Source organism: Pelobates fuscus, chromosome 1 (assembly GCF_036172605.1).
Source record: "Pelobates fuscus isolate aPelFus1 chromosome 1, aPelFus1.pri, whole genome shotgun sequence".
NCBI classification, from domain to species: domain Eukaryota; kingdom Metazoa; phylum Chordata; class Amphibia; order Anura; family Pelobatidae; genus Pelobates; species Pelobates fuscus.
In genome coordinates this window covers 124,210,014-124,230,076 of record NC_086317.1, presented here as the reverse complement: position 1 = coordinate 124,230,076, position 20,063 = coordinate 124,210,014, and the positions used below count along the sequence as shown (strand labels likewise).

At 39.6% G+C, this 20,063-nt stretch overlaps 1 protein-coding gene across 11 annotated transcripts in view; it reads left to right on the top strand.

Moving 5' to 3' along the window:
- Positions 1–19,340, top strand: part of MAP7D2 (MAP7 domain containing 2) — a 140,637-nt gene extending 121,297 nt beyond the window's left edge. For 9 of the 11 annotated variants that reach the window (XM_063450200.1, XM_063450202.1, XM_063450201.1 and 6 more), the window contains 7 exons: positions 2,661–2,865; positions 3,500–3,604; positions 5,246–5,299; positions 7,072–7,141; positions 8,641–8,827; positions 9,933–10,208; positions 15,973–19,340. In XM_063450200.1, the coding sequence (XP_063306270.1) occupies positions 2,661–2,865; positions 3,500–3,604; positions 5,246–5,299; positions 7,072–7,141; positions 8,641–8,827; positions 9,933–10,182 (871 nt within the window). In that variant the 3' untranslated portion in view covers positions 10,183–10,208; positions 15,973–19,340. Of the gene's footprint in view, positions 1–2,660; positions 2,866–3,499; positions 3,605–5,245; positions 5,300–7,071; positions 7,142–8,640; positions 8,828–9,932; positions 10,209–15,969 lie in introns of all 11 variants that reach the window. The other 2 variants (XM_063450198.1, XM_063450197.1) reach the window with 2 other exon arrangements.
- The last annotated feature ends 723 nt before the right edge of the window (positions 19,341–20,063 follow it).

Sequence of the window (20,063 nt, the reverse complement as noted above, 5' to 3'; positions counted from 1 at the left end):
TAGTTAAACCGGGTGCTTACAATCTGGGGGTATTACACATACCAAAAGAGGAGATGACCAGCACTCTCGTTTTTTGTGTTTTTTGAAAATTTAAAGTTGTAAACTTTATTTATCCAACTTTAAAAATAGCTGCTCAACGTTTCAGTCCATGTTTGGGACTTTCATCAGGAACAACAGCTGTAGATACAAAACAAACATATATAGGAGAAACCATCATTGTAAATTGACTTACCCGAGATGTACCTGATCCCCTGAGTGCTGCTGCCCCAAGTGTCCTCTGCGCATGCGTGTGCATGCTCCGCCCCCATTTTGCGTGGCCACGTGATGTCCGTTGTCGTGGAGACCCGAAATAAGCCGCGTCTCCATGGCAACCCGGCTACACACTAGCCGTTCTCTAAAAAAACAGTGATCGTGCAAGTGATATGTGACAGTGACAATGAGATTACCTTAATCCCTCTATTCCTAATCATAAAGGCTGAAAAACAAAACCATTAATGCAGCGTGATCCTACAATCGGGATCTATATCAATAAAGTGCTCTAAGTGCCCATATTTGTTTACATCCTCCACTTAAAGGGGTGGAAATTCCCACCAAGTAAATCTAACTCATTATTATGACCCATAAAATTATTACAGCTAATGTATCGACTACTCAAAAGAACCAACTATATAAAGTGCATAGTGCTTAACCAAGTGATGTAAAGTGCTTATAGTACTGAACAGTGCAACATGTGAAAAGAAGTGCTCAATTGTGTATATGGAGTGCTACTACTAGCCCATACAATTCTTAATGATACTATATACTTCACAGTACAGCAAGCAATGTGCTAGATATGATACCGAGAGTGCTGGTCATCTCCTCTATTGGTATATATATATATGTATATATTTCAGTAAAGCCTAATTACACACCTCATTTTCCCATTATCTCTCACACAGCAGTCCCTATCATTCCAAAAACACACCCCAGCCCCTAACCCCCCACACACATACGCTACAAGCTCTATCCCACCCCTGCACACATTTCTTCCCAAGCATACCCTACACTTTCCATCCCAATTACTCTACAGATGTCCATCATTCTATAGCTCCTATGCACATACAGCCACTGTTCACACGCACACACACTACACTACACACTGCCCCATCCACACAAATACACAACTCCACAATTGCCTCCCTCTCACACATGCAACTCTGCAAGCAGTGTCCCCAAAAACACGCAAAACCAGAAATAGCCTGCAACACAACATGCAAACCATACAAGTAACATCTCCACTAACATGCAACACCACAAGCAGCCTCCACACACACGTACCACACTCACAGACCTGTCCCACTTCATCCAATCACCCACTTAGTCACATTCATCCATCCAGTCACATACAGCAAATTTTCACACACACACATCTAGGGGGGCAAACTTCCATGAAATACCATACTCTACAATTTCTCTCCCTATGGCATCCTCTTGACCAATGAAATATTAAAATAACATAATTTGTAACAGAGCTTATGATGGACCTAGCACCAACTACTCTTACTTAGTATAAAGCTGGTATAGACAAGTCTGTGGAGGTTCCAGATAACTTAAAGCGGCACTGTCACCGTCTGGGGACTTTTCATAATTAGCCAGATGAAGGAGCAGGAAAAGGCGAGTTCTACTTACACGAGCCTGTCCCTTGCAGGCACCGCCATCCTTTTCTGACCATCACCGAGGTACTCTCACTCCTGCGGGATCCTCCATAGCTCCATAGAAAGAGCAAATTTCCCTGGAGCCTGGTGATCGCTGGGGGATATACACTTCTTGACTGCGGTACCTCTGCCCAGTGTCAATAAGTATCAGGTGTAGGATAAATACTGAGACAAAGTAGTCAAGTATAACTTTTGACTGGGTTGGAATCTCAGTGAATTTCACTGTGGCTCCATCCATGCCCCAAAATAAACCCTTAAAAAAACAAAGCAAAACTCTGCACATAAAGATTCCAGGTTCCATGACCACATTAAATCAATAAAGCAGTCATGGTGCTTGGAGTAACCATTTAAAGTAAGTAGTAGAACGGAAATTCGTCCAGGTGGTTGGTAGGTTGTCCGAACCACCATATGACCGAATTACAACTAAGCTGGACACAGGCTTATGCAATGTATCATCATATACTGTAACTAAACATCCATTATTTTCGCCTTGATTAAGTGTTTTTTTTATAAAAATATTACATTCTGTGAGCATTGAAATTGCTTGATCTTATATGTTGTATGAATTGGCCCCAGCAGCACCCATATAAGTATGCATGCTCAGGTGAGCAGCAATCTTGGTATAATATTAATATTACGTATATAATTTGAAGTCCAATGATTGGTCCATATTTGTGCCCCCTTGGTTAGTCTGAACTGTTTTCTGAATTATTTGCATGGGTGAAATACAGGTAAGCGGAACTGAGCGCATGGACAAAAAACTAATTTTTCCAAAGTACACAAGTCTCCTAAATAGTATTTTGGTCAATAAAGTTAAATTATTTCAAGGCATGAGTGCACATGTGTAAGATATAGTGTAAGACATCTACACAAACAGAGACAAACACAGGTAGATTAAAATTAAACTGTTTCACGGACACACGTACATGTGAAATATAGTAATCTAAAATGTAATTATTCTAACAGACTAAAGATGGAAGAAGACAAAAGGAAGGCTGAAGAGGAACGAGTGCGTTTAGCGGAGGAAGCACGGCAACAGGCGGAGAAAAAGAAATTAGAGGATGAAGAAAACAGAAGGAAGGCAGAGGAAGCAGCTAGTATAAAAGCGGAAGAGGAGAGGTTGCTGAAAGAAAAGCAAGAAAAAGAAATGCAAGCCTACTTAGAAAAACAGGTCATTTACACATATATGTTAATCACATATACATAAATAAATGTATTTATTGTTTTAATGAGTCTCATTTCAACTGTTGATTATTTAATTGCAGAATGTATGCTGACAAGTTCTCAGATGAGATCTTGCTAAAATGATCTCCCAGAGAATTTAATTAACTTTACATGGAAAAATATGAACCAAATGTGACTGAATAGTTTCTAGTATAGTTTATTCTTAACCCATTAAGAACCAGCAAAGGGATATGGTAGCTTAGGCCTAAGAGGTCCTGTTCTGTTACAAGTGACTGATGGTAAAAATATAGGTAATTCTTGCTGCGTTGGGGGTCTAATCATCAGACTTTAAAAGGATTAAATGGAGATTTTGGTGGTTTTAATGAGGTTACCTATTTGCTAAAATTATTAAGGATTTACGACCTTCACATTCAGCTGAAATGAAAGGGTCAACATTGATAGCTATACATTGTGTGTCTAGGAATCCTGATGTTCTGCAGATATTCCATACTAAAAGTATCAATATGCAGTTATAGTTGAGAAAAAAACATCCTTGATAGAAATATTATTCTTCTGCACAATAAGTACAGCTTGGTTTTCACTCCAGTGCATTAAAACACTTATTTTTTTATTTTTTACAGAAGGAAGAAGCTGATGCTAAAGCCAGAGAAGCTGCTGAAGCTTTGAAGATAGAAAGAGAGCAAATCATTCAGCAAATTGAACAAGAAAGATTGGAGAGGAAGAAGGTGATTATTAGTCACTCTTTGATACCTGGGCAAAGTCAACCCGCATACCTCCAACCTCTGAAGGACTGCCGGAGTTGTGTAATAAAAGCAAATTGTAACAGCAGAGCAGCTGGCATAAACAAACCTATAGTTACTATCTTTAGAATGTGCGTGTGAATTGCTCATTCGGTCATCAGCACATGCAGTGAGAGCTGCAGTTTGAGTACGTCTTTCATTCTATTCTAATGAATCACTCGTTCTGATGTCGTCTCACTAAACAGATGCATGGTTGAAAAATTGCAAATAATCTTGTCAGTTTCCACACATCAGAAAGATAAGAAACATTAGAGAATCATCATCACAAATAGACTAAATGTAAAGTAATATGCACTTTGTCTTATCAGCCTACATTGCTTCTGTATCAATAAATTGATTACTTGCGTGGTTTGCCCAGCCATTTTGTAAATCCTACATATTGCTGGGCAGCAGTATTCATGTACCGCCCAACAGCATGTCAAACTCAGTGAAGATGTCGGGAAAAACTGAAATGGCAGCTGTAAATAAAATTCAGCATGATATTGTCTCCGTGTATAGCATCAATGAGTCGGAACTAGTCTAGGGACTCACACCAAAGTAAGGAAAGTAGAAATGAGACTTGAGGTTAGAAGGAACAAGACTGACATGAACTCAGATTACAAAGTGTGACACAAAAAGCTCCCTTTAGAAAACTCTGAGGCTAAAAATAAATTATCAAAGTGAAACACAAAACCAGCAATGGAACACTTAAATTAAATGTGCACTGATTTATTCACTAAAGTCTGAATGGCCCCATACTGAATTGGGTAAAAGCGCCCCAAACAGTATGAAATATGTTTTTTTTTTTTTGTTTTGTTTTTTTTAAACTAAATATAACCTTGGTGCTGCGAGAGTTAAACATGTGGCAGCTGAAGAGCTCACTGCGTTGGTTGTTTTTTTTTTTATCACAGTGAGCAGTCTTTGCTAGACTTTAATAGACTAGAAACTGAGTAGCCATTGATGGATACATGCTTAAAAGTCCCTATCCTTTTTTTTTTTTTTCTTCGAATAAGTCCTTTTTTATTTTCAACAGTTGTTTCTTGTTATTGTGCACTTTATTTAGGCCTTTTTTGGGTCTGATCATTAGGTCTCCCCTTGTATTATAATTAGAGCCGCCAACGACCACATTTAATAAGTAGCCCTCATCTGCTGACAACACCCCATTTAATTTTAACTCCTTATGTGCTCACCGCAGGTGAGAGGGACATTAGAATACCATCCTTCACTTTTATTTTTACTTGTTTTTTGTTTTTTAATTAAATAGCCCTAACCTGCTGTTCACCCCTCATTATTTAATTTATAGTCCCCATCCGAACCCTCGGTTGAGGTAAAGGGGGAAGAGGTCCTTCATGTTATTTTGGGGACTTTCCGGGCAGACAATTGGTGCATATTTGTTTGGGTCAGACATATTCTGTCCAGAATAAGCATTAGTAAATCTGAGAATTGCCGTTGTGGTTGGAATTCATCAATTGTCACTGGATTTTGTCCAATTAGCATAATCTAATGTTTAGTGAATTATTCAAAAAATTTAAAATTTACAAATTAAGAATTCCATAAAAATATGGTCTGACATTTCTCATTTTACAGCGGATTGATGAAATCATGAAGAGAACAAGGAGAGGTGATACTCCAGAAAGCAAGGTATGGACGTGGAAAATGACTTCTGTGTAAAGCCCCATCTGATTTTATTTATTTATTTTAATGTCATTGCCTTAGACAGTGCACCTGATGCACATATTTCTAGTGCCAATTCAATGGGCATTATTATGACACTTTCCCTTTATAATTCAAATCTTATGATAATAATGATGCTAGCTTTAAGAGATCAAGGCTAGGTTAAAGGGACACCATCGGCACCAAAACACCTTTAGCTTAATGAAGTTGTTACGGAGTATAGCAGTGGAGGCTCTGCAATATGGGCACGTGTGGCAGTTATTTGCACTTGTTTAGAAACAGTAAGATTATTTTTCTGGAAGGGAGGGTGGTAAGCTAAAAAAAAATATATATTGTTGAAAAATGTATCGTCTCTTTAATTCTGTAATAAGTTTCAGTTCTGCTGGGCCTCTCTCCCCTCATTGGTAGCTGTTTGGAAAAGCTTTCTTGAGAGCACCTAGGCATGTTAAAAAAAATGGGATTGGTTTGAAATCTGCCCTGTTTTAGCAGGTTTTGCACTTGCCTAGTGCCCTTTAAGAATAAATTATAGGAATTTTCATTGAGTTGCCAATTGGGCAGCAGAGCCAGCTGCCTATGAGTGGAGGTATGTTATTTACCTCTCTATTCAGGGGCCATCATTGGCTCATAACACCAGAGAATGGATTTACAGTAAACGTAATTTAATGACTTAAAGTAGCAATTTTATTTGTGGGATTTTTGCATTTGTATCTCACTCCCATGATTAATAAGCGTAACTATAACCAATACGATTATTTATAAAGCACTGAAAAATTCCACAGCACATTACTATAAGGGGGCTAACACAAACAAGTAGATAAAACAAGACAAGTTGGACGTACAGGAACTGTAGATGCTGAGTGCCCTTTCTAAGGGGAGTGAGGTAGAATGACGCAGCCATTGACCATAATTCATAATAAGATAATGAAAAGGAATAGGTCATAGCAAAGTTCTTTGGAGAAAGTCAAAACTAGTTAGTGAGTTAAGTCAGTAAAACCTTAAGCCTACTGGCTAGTTTTGTTTTTTTAACTCTTGTAATCCACATTAAGGAGATAAATTGGTCTGTAATTCATTGCAACTTTACTGACTTTGGGATGAGTTAGATTGTGTTTTGTTGCAAGCCCAGCAGTTGATTACTGGTATGTTTTTGAAAAACAAATTCCACTGGTTAGGTTGGTGGACATACAGAAAATACAGAGACAGGCCCAGACACACTCAGACAAGCACATACACAGGCATACATATACACAATAAAAAAAGATGCCAATGGTACCTTACCTAGCCAGTCACTTTGTTTAGAAGGGCCGGCGGCCATACGCCTACTGTAGGGAGAGCACTCGGACAGTGTGCCATGGACCTTGCCCTTGATGGACTGCCATTCTCCCCTGACTCCTCTCCTGCCAGGCTGCTGCTCTGCTCTCCCTGGCCACCGTACACAGTCTCAGCAGTGAGTCTCAGGGTTAGTGGAAGAAGAGCAGTGATAGACACACACAGGGAGTATGAAACTCTTATCATATTCCCTTTTTTTCTATATATCTATCATTGTGCTTCTTTCGCTTCCGGCTGACTCTGAGACTCACCACAGAGAGTGAGCAAGGAGAGCAGGGCATATAGGGAAAAAGAAAGATCCTGGGTTACTGGGTCCAACATACGGGGTTTGATGCCCACCAAGTTCCCCGCTTTCCCCTGTTGATGCCCTGGCTTTAACATAGCTGATAATAAACATTAAATTTCTGTTCCAGAAAGAAGAATCTAAACCAGAAATCCCACCATCATTAGATCTAGGAACCTCCGAAAATGCCGATATGAAAGGTGATTATGCGTATTGTGCTACAATATGTGGCAATGTTGGATTAAATCACTGTTAGTTGTTGAAAGTAGAGCTGTTTGTTTCCTTGCATTTTGACTTTTTATTGCCTTTTGAATTAGAAGACAGTGTAAAAGCCGTAGTGGGGTTTTTGTGGTTTGTTTTTTCTTTAATTTTTAATTAATAACAAATAGTAAGAATTTGGAGACCCAATACATACTTGCTTTTGGTTCACCTAAATGTGTTTATTTTTTAATTGAAATGTATTCAATTTATTAAACATTGCTTTAATTAAAGTAAGAATCTTGTATGCAATGTGCAGATATTACTTGTGGAATGCACCATGCAGCAGCAGATATACCTCCAATTCTAGATGGATTTGTTTTAGTGAGCAGACTCCTATTTAAGGTTTTGTGTGCAAAAAGGAGAGCAATGGCTTGATTGTATGGCCACTTCACATAGGAAAGCATGGTTCTGTACAGAGTGAGTTTCATAAGCATTTCCACAAATCCAATGCATTCAGATTCGATACTGCATATATAATTTAAGCATGTTTCCATGCAATGCAGAACTGGGGATCACTTTTTGCAAATACATAAATATAGGTGAGAGCACACACATAGGTTAGTAATATGTTACCACTTCAGGATCCTGTACATATACAATCAATGGCTAGATGTCTGTAATAGAATAGATAATACAGATCATAGCGTAATATGCAGCAGGAAATACAATCTTTTAAAAACCAAATGGTAAACTCACATGGTGCTGAGCCTATTATTAGCAGGCTCAGACTTTCAGGCTCTTCAGTATGTGTAACCTCCCGATCTCTGCTTCCACGTTCTCCTCTCCCTTAAGGATATCATCTCCAGGCTTAGGTGGGTATTACAAACGTTTTATTTGGCAAAAATATCAGGAGGTAATAAAACACAATATACCAAAATAAAATAAAACAGTAAAATGGCACAACGCGTTTCGACTTAAATCAGTCTTTTTCAAGTGCATACTGTTCTTCTGCTCGTCTATTCTTTTAAATGCCGGTTCAGTCATTTCCCGGATCACTTTTTACCCAACACCACAGAGAGTATAAAAAAAAAAACCTCTGAAGCTCCTTTAAAACTGAGTGACTGTTTGTTTATTTAACACACAGCAACATTTCAGCCTTAATTGGTCTTGGCCAACGCTGAACTGAAACACCAGAATACAATGTTAAGTTAAACAGCGGAACATTATATTCCTAGGAAGTTAGCATATAATATCTTGTGTTTTTACATTTTACAAACTGGCAAGAAAAGAATCCTCAATAAAGTAAGTGTACTGTTTAACTCTCCTTATATCTCAATGGAAATATAAAGTGCTCATCTATTCAGCTCTCGTATTCACTTTATGTAGAGTGTTTGCTTTATTTATAGAGAAGACGCAATACTGTTTGTGTATATGTGGTTTTTTTAAAACTTTTTTTTCTTCAAATGGCATTTTCTCCTTGGTATGATTAATCTTTCAGTTTTAGTTAATGGTCTATCCGTCCATCAAGGAAGCAAAGAGTCAGAACCCGCAGTTGACACAAAGCCTCAGGAACTGTTTTCGAATGGTCTCAAGCCAAGTGGTGGTATCATCCATCTAGAAGCACTGGAAGGAAAGTACAGTAGTTTGGATGATTCTACAGATGAAGTGCAGTCAATGGACGTGAGGTATTGCTTCCATTAATTCAATGAAAGCTGGAAATACTTCATTTCTTAAAAATAATTACATAGATGCGGAATGTTCCCAAGTCTTCAAGTTTTATGCATTTTATTCTTTATGCCATTTGTAAATAAAAAAAATATGTATTTAAAAAAAAAAAGCTGTAAATATGTCAGTGAATCACCTACACAAATACTATCGACAGACTGCTTGCTAATTTTTATCTTTAATTTATTTTTCATTCCATTTGTAACAAGTAAGCAAACATGGTGAGCCAGACCAGTACTTGTTTTATCTTAAATGGTCACTGGATTCTTAAAGGGGAACTTATAACCATACACCATGGTGTTACGAGTGTTGTCCCCTGTTTTGTTGTTAGACTGTTTTGGAGCAGTTTCCAAAAACAGGTCTCTCTCCGGTACCCAAAGCCTGCACACTCTGCAGTTACATTGATTAGTTACACTTTTGCATTACATTTATAAGTCCATCAAACCATAGATGGCAGTGAAAGCCTGAAATCCCCAGGGAAATGTTTCTTTTAGACCATATTATATGCCACTAGACCATATCTAAAACGGTGCCAGAGTCTAATCACTCATCTTTTGCAGGTCATTTTCATTAGGTATCTGTGTTTCTCCATTACAAGGTAGTCCTTATAGAGCTTTTGCTAACGTAGAATGGCCTGTTTATTTAGATGTTCTATATAACCCTACTGTCACTAAATTATAAGGACATTCTATTTGTAATATCTTTAAAACCAGGTTATTACAATGACAGGCTATAACTGATGATACTTAGAGGGTTAAAACAATTCTCCATAATACAATAAGTAGTAAAGACTGACAGGACAAATAACCACTGCAGTGTTATAATCAATTCTGCCCTGAAGGATGCATATTTTACAAGCATCCTTATTTAAAGTGTCTTTCTTAAAACATGCTTCAACATTTCCAAGCTAAATTGGGAGCACTAATTAGTAATTACACCTACTTTTTATAGTGAAGAAGAGAGTTTTTTAAGATATTTTTTAAGAAAGCAGCCAGTAGGCACTGCCTCTTTTAAAGAGACAGTAACTCCTCTGGCTATAAAACTGTATTGCTGTTGTGTTCACAGTCCTGTCTCTAAAGAAGAACTTATATCCATCCCTGAATTTTCACCATTGAATGAACTCATTCCCAGCGTGTCACTGGACCAACATGGGACAAACAATTCAAGAGCCCTAGAAGATCTTCTGGATTTCACCGGCCAAGCTACATACTCTAAGCTATCCAGCGAAAGTATCAACATTGATGACTGTAATAGAAATTTGATTGACGGATTTAACAGTCCTGGCCAAGAACCTAAACTTAATACAATCTGTTGACTTACACAACACTGAATGTTACAGAGGTAATTTCACTTTAACTTCATCTTTTATTTAGCTCATCCTTCTAACTAATCTTAGTAGATCATGGACATTTTTTGATTCTCCAATCATGACTAGATACGCGTCATATTTATTACACATTTAGATTTTGTTGAATAGAGCTAGGCTTTGTAATGTCATGCTACTAGTATATTGCCACTTCTGTAAGCCCTCTACTGGCTATCTTGGTAGTCTTATTCCCTAGCTAATCTAACTTGCTCACTTATTTTTATATAGGAGCCACTTCTGTAGCCATTGATAATAGCATGAATAAAAAAAAGAAAACCCTACAAGCAGGAAATCATGGGATTTGCTTAGCTCTCCCACTGAAAATAATGAAAATGTCTTTTAGCTACTTCCTGGTCTGGTCAGATCTTACTGTAGCAGTCTGTATAAATCATGGTGTGTTGTAGCAAATACAGGGACTTTGATGAAGGGATAAAGTAAATCAGGAACCAGAGTTTGCCTACTCGTTTTACTTTCCTGATTTTGGTTTACTATTTTTATTTATTTATTTATTTACCTTTCATAGTTACATGGCCACATTAAAACATTGTAGTGTCTGCATATTTAGTTTTCACAGATTACTTTGTTAGGAACCCGTAGAATCAACTAATTCAACTTATCGATTTCAAAAGTAGACAATCCAAGGCATTTTACATGCAATATTATGAAATGTTTCATTAGCCATATATCACTTCTTTCTGGCAAAGTTTAAATACTATATTATAAAACGCTTTTTTTTTTTTTTTTCAAATGTATGTATTATTTATCCAAATGTGCGATCTATCATTTCCTACCAACCACTGTTGAAAAGTATATTAACTGATCCAAAGCATAATAAACAATTAAAACAAAAACCTTATCTGTATCGCTGGGTTTCTTTTGTAAAGCATGCCATCAATATGGAATGTTTTATATGTTTTCCAGTAATATAATAATTTAGATGAAGTGGAGGGCAGCAAAAACAGAATATTACAGTTTTTACATAAATAATAGCAGATGGAATAAGTAACAGTGTGTTACAGGTATTAACAGTAACAATATGAATGAATGAGTAAAAATAGCACATAATAAAGGTGATTAATAAAAGTAACGAACAAAAAAACAAGTGTAGTAAATATCATGTGCGTTTTAAAATTGTAGAGTTTCAGATTAGTGATGCTTTAGTAATCTAAATAAACCAATCTGGTTATAATGGGAATGGTGATCTTGCAGTTCAAATATCTATCAACTATAACAGAAAATTCCCAGATTTTACTATTAACATGACGTAAAGTCATGATTTTATTAAAGACACGGAGGCGAGTATTATGCATAACTCTTTCTTTATTCCCTCAGCAGCAAAGATAGAGGAATATAAATATTATCAAAATGAAAGAAAACACTGTATAGGCACACAGGCAACCAATCACATAACAGAGGAAGTAACTATAAAAGGCCTGTATCTCCCACAATCCCCCTCTTTCTTGCGAAAACCGAAGACCAGGAAAACACGAAACGATATCACATCCGGTAAGAACAGGGGAACCGTAACCAAACGATAACTTCAAGCTAAAAGAGAGAGAGAAATATGGTAATAACCAAACTTCAAACTGAAGACTTACCTAGCAACTGTGATAATGGCTTCTTATGAGTTCAATCTAAAACATGGAAAAAACTATTAGTATATAGTCATATAAACTAAATATCAACATATAATAAAACAGATATGTAGGACACAACAAATAGACCAAACAGTAACATACCTGAAAATCCAACCGCATCTCATCTAATAACCCAACACCGGCAGGGTGGGTGGGAATAATACTCGCCTCCGTGTCTTTAATAAAATCATGACTTTACGTTGTGTTAATAGTAAGATCTGGGAATTTTATTAAAAACACGGAGGCTCATATTATGCAAGTTTAAAGCTGTGCTATCACTTGAGATGCGATGTGGTTGATCGGTCTGAAATAAAAATCACGGAAGGTCGACTCCCGAGACCAATCCGCAGCTCGCAGAATGTCCTCCAGACAACAGCCTACTGTAGAAGCTTTCGACACCATGGTTCCACGCACCGAATGAGGCGTGAAGATAAAAGGGTCAACGCTAGCTAAAGATAGAAGCCAGCGTATCCAACAAGCCAAAGTCGGGGTGGATACAGGCCGATATGGAGATCTAAATGATACGAATAACGGATGTAAGTCCAAGGAACAAAGAGGTCATGTAATATCCAGATATACCTTTAGACATTGGGCATGATGCCGGATTCCCTGAAAATCTAGGGTATACAAAAGATTTGGATGCTGATTTAGTCCTTCTGGATATGTTGAACGAAATACCCTCAGGGGTAAAAGTAATGGCATCCCAATCAAGGGCCCTGACATCAGACACCCTCTTACATGAAATTAAGCAGAGAAGCATCACCAACTTAGAAGAGATTTGTTTAAGCGTCAAGTCCTGGTTCGGGTACCATGATGACAAAAATTGTAACACCAAGTTGACATCCCAGAACGCAGAAAAACGAGTCCTAGGAGGTCGAGCGAGGCGAATACCTTTGAGAAGGCGACACACAAAAGGATGTTTGCCTATTGGCGAACAATCCAATCCTCTATGTCCAGCCGAAATTGCCGATCGGAAAAGGTTGATAGTGCGATACGCCTTACCCGAATCGAACATGTGTATGAGGAACTCCAAGATCATGTGGAGAGGGGCAGATACGGGATCCATTGACCGTTCCATGCACCAACCAGACCATGAGTTCCATGAAGTTCGATAGGCTGCTCTTGTACCTGGAGCCCAGGCGTTATCGAGGAGCAGGAGAGTCGTTAGTGGAACGTTTGGGACATTCCAAGGTCCCCTGAAAGGAGTCACGCTATCAGAGGCAATTGGTTCTGTAATACCAGGCCATGTGAGTTCCCATCCGGATCCAGAAGAAGTTCCTGAAAACCCGGTATCAGTCGTGGATAATCTATCGACAACTCCATCAGGCGTGGGAACCATGGCTGAGATCTCCACAGAGGGGTGATCAGCGTCAGGGAACAATCGTGACGAACCAACTTTGAGATTGTGCTAGCAATCATGTTGAACGGAGGAAAGGCATACAGGCGGCCCGTCGGCCACTCCTGAAGGAAAGCGTCCGTCGCCACCGCTGCCCGATCTGGTCTCCAACTGTAAAACTCCGGTAATTGGGTGTTCAGGCGGGATGGGAACAAGTCCATCACGAACCGTCCCCATAACCTGTCTAGGCCTCGAAACACTGAAACGTGCAAGTGCCAATCTCCTGAGTCTCTCAAATGTCTCAAGTTCCAATCCGCCCCGATTTGTCCAGACCCGGGATGTGTTCTGCCGTCATGAAGACATTGTTGTACAAACAAAATTGTCGTACCCCACCCCCTTTCTTCGATACTAGAAAGAGGTTGCTCGTAAAGCCTGGGGCGGCAAACGGCAACTCCTCTATAGCGCCCTTCGTAAGCATCTCTCTGATTTCCTTCTAAACCAACTCCTCCTGTTCCGAGGGAAGGGACAATTCTCTGGGGACAGAAAGTTGGACAGGCAGAGAGACAAAATCGAGGTGATAACCCTTTACCGACTGGAGCACCCAGGTATCTGAGGTCACAGCTGCCCAACCCCGGAAGAACAAGGCCAACCTGCCCGCCACCCATTCTGGAGCGAGAAGGGAGGAATGGGTACTCACCATAAGGACGTCTGCCCGAAGTGGCACCACAGGGGTATCTGGAACCCCACGACCTTCCTCTAGCTGGGAAGAAGGGAGGCATCCTCGGATCCTGGAATCCCCGGGAGGGAAAGAAGGAACCTCTGCTGGCCTGGAACGAGCCTCGTAATCCACGGCCAGTTGGACGGTTCCTACCACGCCCGGCCCCTCCAAAAACCTTAGGCTCAAACAGGCGCTTCATGTTGGCCTGGGCTTTATCAATGGCCGTAAAGGTTTTAATGTAGGACCCGAGGTCCTTCACGAAGGTGTCACCAAACAACATCCCATCGTTGGATGAGCTCGGCTCTGCCACAGTCATGGTGGCTAATTTTGGGTAAATTTTCAGCAAAATCGCTTTACGTCTCTCAGCCGACATAGCGGTGTTCGCATTCCCCAGGAGACAAATGGCCTGTTGGACCCATCCTATGGTTACATCTACGTCAAGGGCAGAGTCACCGGCCTTAGCGGCATCCAGGAGCTCGTATAGCTTAGACAGAAGGCCCAAAGTGTCCAAAATCTTGTCCTGGCATCCTTTTAGGGAAAAGTCCAGGCCCTTGTTAGGTTTCCAGCCCAACTTGTTCAAAAAATGGGCGATTTGTGGGTCAACTTCTGGGGTCTTGCAGGCCGAACCTGAGAGGGAAGGCCTGGGATATTCAGCGCGTAACTTATTGCGGCCCTCCTTAGACAGGGGGGTGCGCATGCGCCTAGCAACATATTGGACGATATGCCCTGGTGGTTCCCACTCGGCCGACCGGGGGTGGCGTAGGTCATCTGGGTTGAACAGGGGATTGCCCTGTGGATCCAACAGCGCCGCACCATCCCCGGCGGAGCCAGCCAGAAGATCCCGTATATTGTAAGGGGTCCCAGAAGGGGCCATACCCGTAGGAGGCAAATCCTCATCCGACTCTACCTCATCATAAGAGGCGTAGTCTAGAACGTCTGAGTCAGCCTCCGCACTCCAGTCGGTATCCGACCCTTTCTCATGGGCCCTAGCCCGTTTCCATAGTCTAGCCTTTTTATCCCAGCCAGGGGCTCTTTTGCGTGTGGGAGGTGCGCCATCTGTGACCGCCTCAGGCGTGTCCATCATGGCAGGTAGAACCTGCATCGAGGAGTGGGAGTCCACATGCTTAGCCTTAGCCGTCGCCTTACGGGCTCCAGGCATGGCTGGGGCAAGCGGGGGGTGGGGGGTCCCGACACCTAGGAGGGCGGGGGCCGCCAGAGAGGGCAAAAGCATAGCCGCGGACGACTGACAGCCGCGGCAAAACGGCTCTGAAGTCTTGCGCGTCACCCACAGTAGTAGGGCAGGCGTAGGCACGGGAGAACACAGAGAGGGCTCTCACGGCGGGGAAAAACAATAAACAGCAAGGGGTTACCCCGGGCACACCAGCAGAATGTAATATAAACAGTACTTAATCAAAACAAATGCACAGAAAAGGCAGTAATAAGAATTAAAACACAATGAATATGAAGTCACAAGAGGAACAAAATACTTAGCTGGTCTGAGGGAGCAGCAAAGAAAGAGGGGGATTGTGGGAGACACAGGCCTTTTATAGTCACTTCCTCTGTTATGTGATTGGTTGCCTGTGTGCCTATGCAGTTTTTACTTTCATTTTGATAATATTTATATTCCTCTATCTTTGCTGCTGAGGGAATAAAGAAAGAGTTATGCATAATATGAGCCTCTGTGTCTTTAATAAAATCCCTTCTGTCATGAGCGGTATTCAGAATTTGTTGATGTGCTTTTTTGTTTGTTTGTTTGGTTGTTGTTTTTTTTTGGGAGTGGAGAGGATTATTTAATTTATTTTTTTAGAAACATCAGAAGTTGGTATTTAATATTTTGTGGGAGTTATTTTATTTTAATAAACAGAGGTAATCTAATCTTGCTAATCTAAACTGTTGACCTACTGACGAATAGATACTGGAAGCATTTTAAGGAAGTTTCTGAAGTTAAATCAAATTAAACAAAGAAAAGTATCTCAGCTTTAAGAGATAAGTTCTAAATATTGATTTGTGGTAATACATGGACTTAACTTCTCTATTTTGTTCAGCAGGTCTAGTACAGTAACTCGGCAAAGGACGTGCTTTGAGCCAATGATGCGGCTGGCAGTGAGATGATCAGCTAGCAGAAGCTTCTTTCTACAGACCTAGAACAGTGGACCCCAGTATCACAGCAAAATATGACATGCAAATGATTAAGCTTAATGTTGAGATCGGCACTGGCAAAGACCAAAGCCTCCACTGCATAGAATTTTGTTTTTGTTTCATATATCTGTAGACTATTAGACTGTAAGTTCTCTTTTGGGTCCTGCCATGACATTGCACTTGATCAATTTACAGTGAGATACATTTTTTAGCTTTGTAAGCAATTACAGAAGTAGTACTGGTTTGCACAGGAGAAAAGAGCACACTGTTGTAAGTAATGATCCCGATACACTCATTGATGCCTACATACCTTGTAGCTCTGCATTATGATACTATCATATCATAACCTAAAAGATATACAATTAAAGGACCACAATAGGCACCCAGACCACTTCAGCACAATGAAGTGGTCTGGGTGCCAGGTCCATCTACTTTTAACCCTGCAGCTGAAAACATAGCAGTTTCAGAAAAACTGCTATGTTTACATTGCAGGGTTAATCCAGCCTCTAGTGGCTATCTCCCTGACAGCCATTAGAGGCGCTTCCGCGATTCTCAGTGATAAAATCACATTGAATTCATGCTGGATGTCCTCACGTGTCCAGCGTGAGTTCAGATCCCTATAGGAAAGCATTGATAATGCTTTTCTATGGACGGCTTGAATGTGCGTGGCGGCTCTGGCCGCTCATGCGCATTCGGCTCCACTCGGTAGCTGACGTCAGCAGGGGAGGAGAGGTCACCAGCGCTGGATTAAGGTAAGTGGCTGCAGGGGTTTTAACCCCTTCAACCTCGCAGGAGGGAGGCCCCGAGTGAGGGGGGGATCTATTAACCCTATAGTGCCAGGACAATGGGTTTGTTTTCCTGGCACTATAGTGTTCCTTTACCTTATATAAATACCCCACCTTTAGTACTATTGTGTTTGAGTATGTTAGGTTCACAGTAATCGTGATTCACTGATTATTGAAAAATTAAGATTTTTTCTTTCTTTCCTACATTGCTTTTGCAAAGTAAAGGTAGAAATTTTAATGAAAAAAATTATCTGAAAAAAATTGTAATAGAAAATGGTAAGAACGTAGAATTCCTGTACAGTTAGTTCAGTGGTTATTATCGAGTAATTTAAGAATGAAATGCAGAGAGTACACCACATGCTTAGTGGGATCTAGTCCTCTTATTCCTAAACCAACGGAATCAGGGCAATAGAATTTGCTTCCATACAACTTTTACAGTACGTTATACCCTGCAGTACTCTGCCAGTATCATTAAGTTAGCAAGCTATTAGCCATATCTTGAGCAAGCATGATAGCCATTTCCGTGTTGTTTCCTTGGTGAATACAACCAAGAAAGTCCCATTATAAGGTGAAAGAGCTTTTGCACCCCTCCATAATTATGGATTGCACTATTTTGTATTGTGTGGGGGGATTGTGGCCAGTAGCAAAAGCAGGGCAATTTACAATATGTAATTCTGGTACAAAGTTCTAAAGACTAGAACCAGAAACTTGTCTTTCATGGTGATTCTAATTTTTTTTATTTTTGCCCTGAAGATGTTCTGTTTCAATCTTCCCCCCAATCTCCAATATTCACCCATATCATATAGTGCCTGTAAAAGGTAAAGCCTGCGCAGGTTGCCCCTAAATGAGTTGGTGGAGGGCAGTAACAGAAAAAAACGCCGTGCTTGTTTTACACTAGTATTTTTGGTTTCCCTCATGCGGTGTGACCCCTGATAATCTAACGATGAAATAAGCAAGTGACACTGATTAGGAATATAATTTGCAGAATAATAACTGTGGTATATACCCTACCATAGTGTACTGTAATAAAGTGTGGTACAATAATAAAAAAAAAACTGCTTAACATGACTATAAAATGTTGTTATATTGCTGACAGTGGGAGTCCGACCTGCTCTCTTTGCAAGTCTTGAATAGTTCCATAAGCATAAGGGGTTATATTATTACTAAAGATTGCTAAATTTGAGAATTGTAAATTCAACACACTTTTTATTTTATTTGTATTTCTTTTTTTACTAATCCCTTCAAATTAAACCCACTCATTCATTCAAACCTAGCAACTTAACATAACTTATAGCCGATAGCAATTGGTTAAAACGCTAGCGGAGGCCCAAATTTAAAAAAAAATCCCTTAACTAGTTCACTGCCAAGAATATTTGAAGATGATATGGTTATAATGGCTTGAATAGCATTACAGGAAAATTTATTATTTTTTCTTTTTTCTTAAGAAAAATAAATATTTAGTATTATTGTACGTATTGTGGTGTGAGTAACAAAGTGATTTACAAGAGACTTGTTGTACATAACTTTAGAAGACCAATTCTTGGACAGAAATACTTGGCGATTGGCCAATTAAATCAACGCATAGGATGTATTATGAATGTATTCTGTATAATATTTTAAGTGCCATATACTGTACATTTACTAAAGTTCTTTCTGTAGGTGAATTATTTAATTGTTTTCAAGCTGTACATATTTTTTTATTTAACAAAGAGACTAAAAAATGAAATCAAAACTAAAAAAAAGCCAGAATATTCAAATGGAAAGCAGTATGGTAATTAATTTGAAAATTACACAGACACACTGTATTCACAACAGGCATAATTGTTACAGATCTTAACCTCTGACCATCAGCTTCATTAAATTTCCAGGGTAATTAAGCAATAAAGATCATGGAATAAGCCTACACATTAATACTCAGTGCACAAAGTAATAATAAACTTTTTTTGTTTCTTTTTTTAATTTATTCTACATGTTTGCTTTTTGTTTTAACAACAACATGGAGTCAAGACAATGTCAGCTTCTATATATTTGTGAAAATCTATCTGATACTGCAACAGCTCTTAGAACGTAATTACAGCTGTAACTATAGTGTAACTTTCTAAACAGCACCTGATTTAGAATGTATACTGTAAAGGTGTATAACAGTGATGAGTAACGTTTGTCTGGAAACTGTTGTAGATTGTTTCCTGGCTGGGAAAAAACAACAGTGACACACATTAGATGTCAGTGGAGTATAACATGTAATATGCACTATTTTACTGAAGTTGGTGGTGGGTGCTCAGTAAGCTTTTGCATGCTCCTGTGACCTCAGCATAGTCACGCCACTGAAATTACAACTGCAAAACTTGGTGTTCATATAACTGTGGTATAGTGTACTTTAACAGAAGTCAATTGAGATGTGATATTTTATTATAACTTATACATTCATAAATGGCATGACATGTATAGCATGTATAGATCAAAGAGAAATACACTTTTTTTTTGAACCAGAATGTGTCTGCTGTGGTTTTTATTTTGTTATTGGTTGTCAATTACTTAAACATCTAATAACTAACAAAACTTCTTACACATTGCAAATTTATTTTTCAGGTAAATTCATCTCTGATGAATGTGCCATGTACTGTCCACTTTGGAAAATAAATTTTAAAGTGGCACTGTCACCATCTGGGAACTTTGCAGAATTCGCAAAGATTTCCGATGGTGACATTGCTTCTGTGGGTCCGGTGGCCAAAAGGTACGTAAAGGTGGGCCTGTCCTTAGCTACTGTGGCCATCTTGTTCCAGAGGGTCCTCTTTCATGGGCGTCTGCAGGAATTTCTCCAGGGGGGGGGGCATAATTGTAATGACATCCATGCTTGGCCCCTTCTTGACAGTGCCATGGAGGGGCATAGTCATTATCACATAAAGCCAGGGTGAATAGCGTTTTCACAACTCTGGTATTAGGAATACATGTTTGTATTCCTGACACTATAGTGTTCCTTTAATCAATTTAAAGGAACATTCTGGTCACCATAACAACTTCATCTAAATTTAAATGCTATGATGCCAAGAGGTCCCTGGGTACTCTCTTTCCTTTAAGACTTCCTTTAAGCTCCAGATTTCCAGGTCGCTCAGCGGTATTTGGCTTCTGAAACAGAGTGTCAGGAAGTGTAGATTGACATCAGGCATGGGTGCACTGATTGGCTAGAGTCAGCTGACGCTCTAAGCCAATCACTA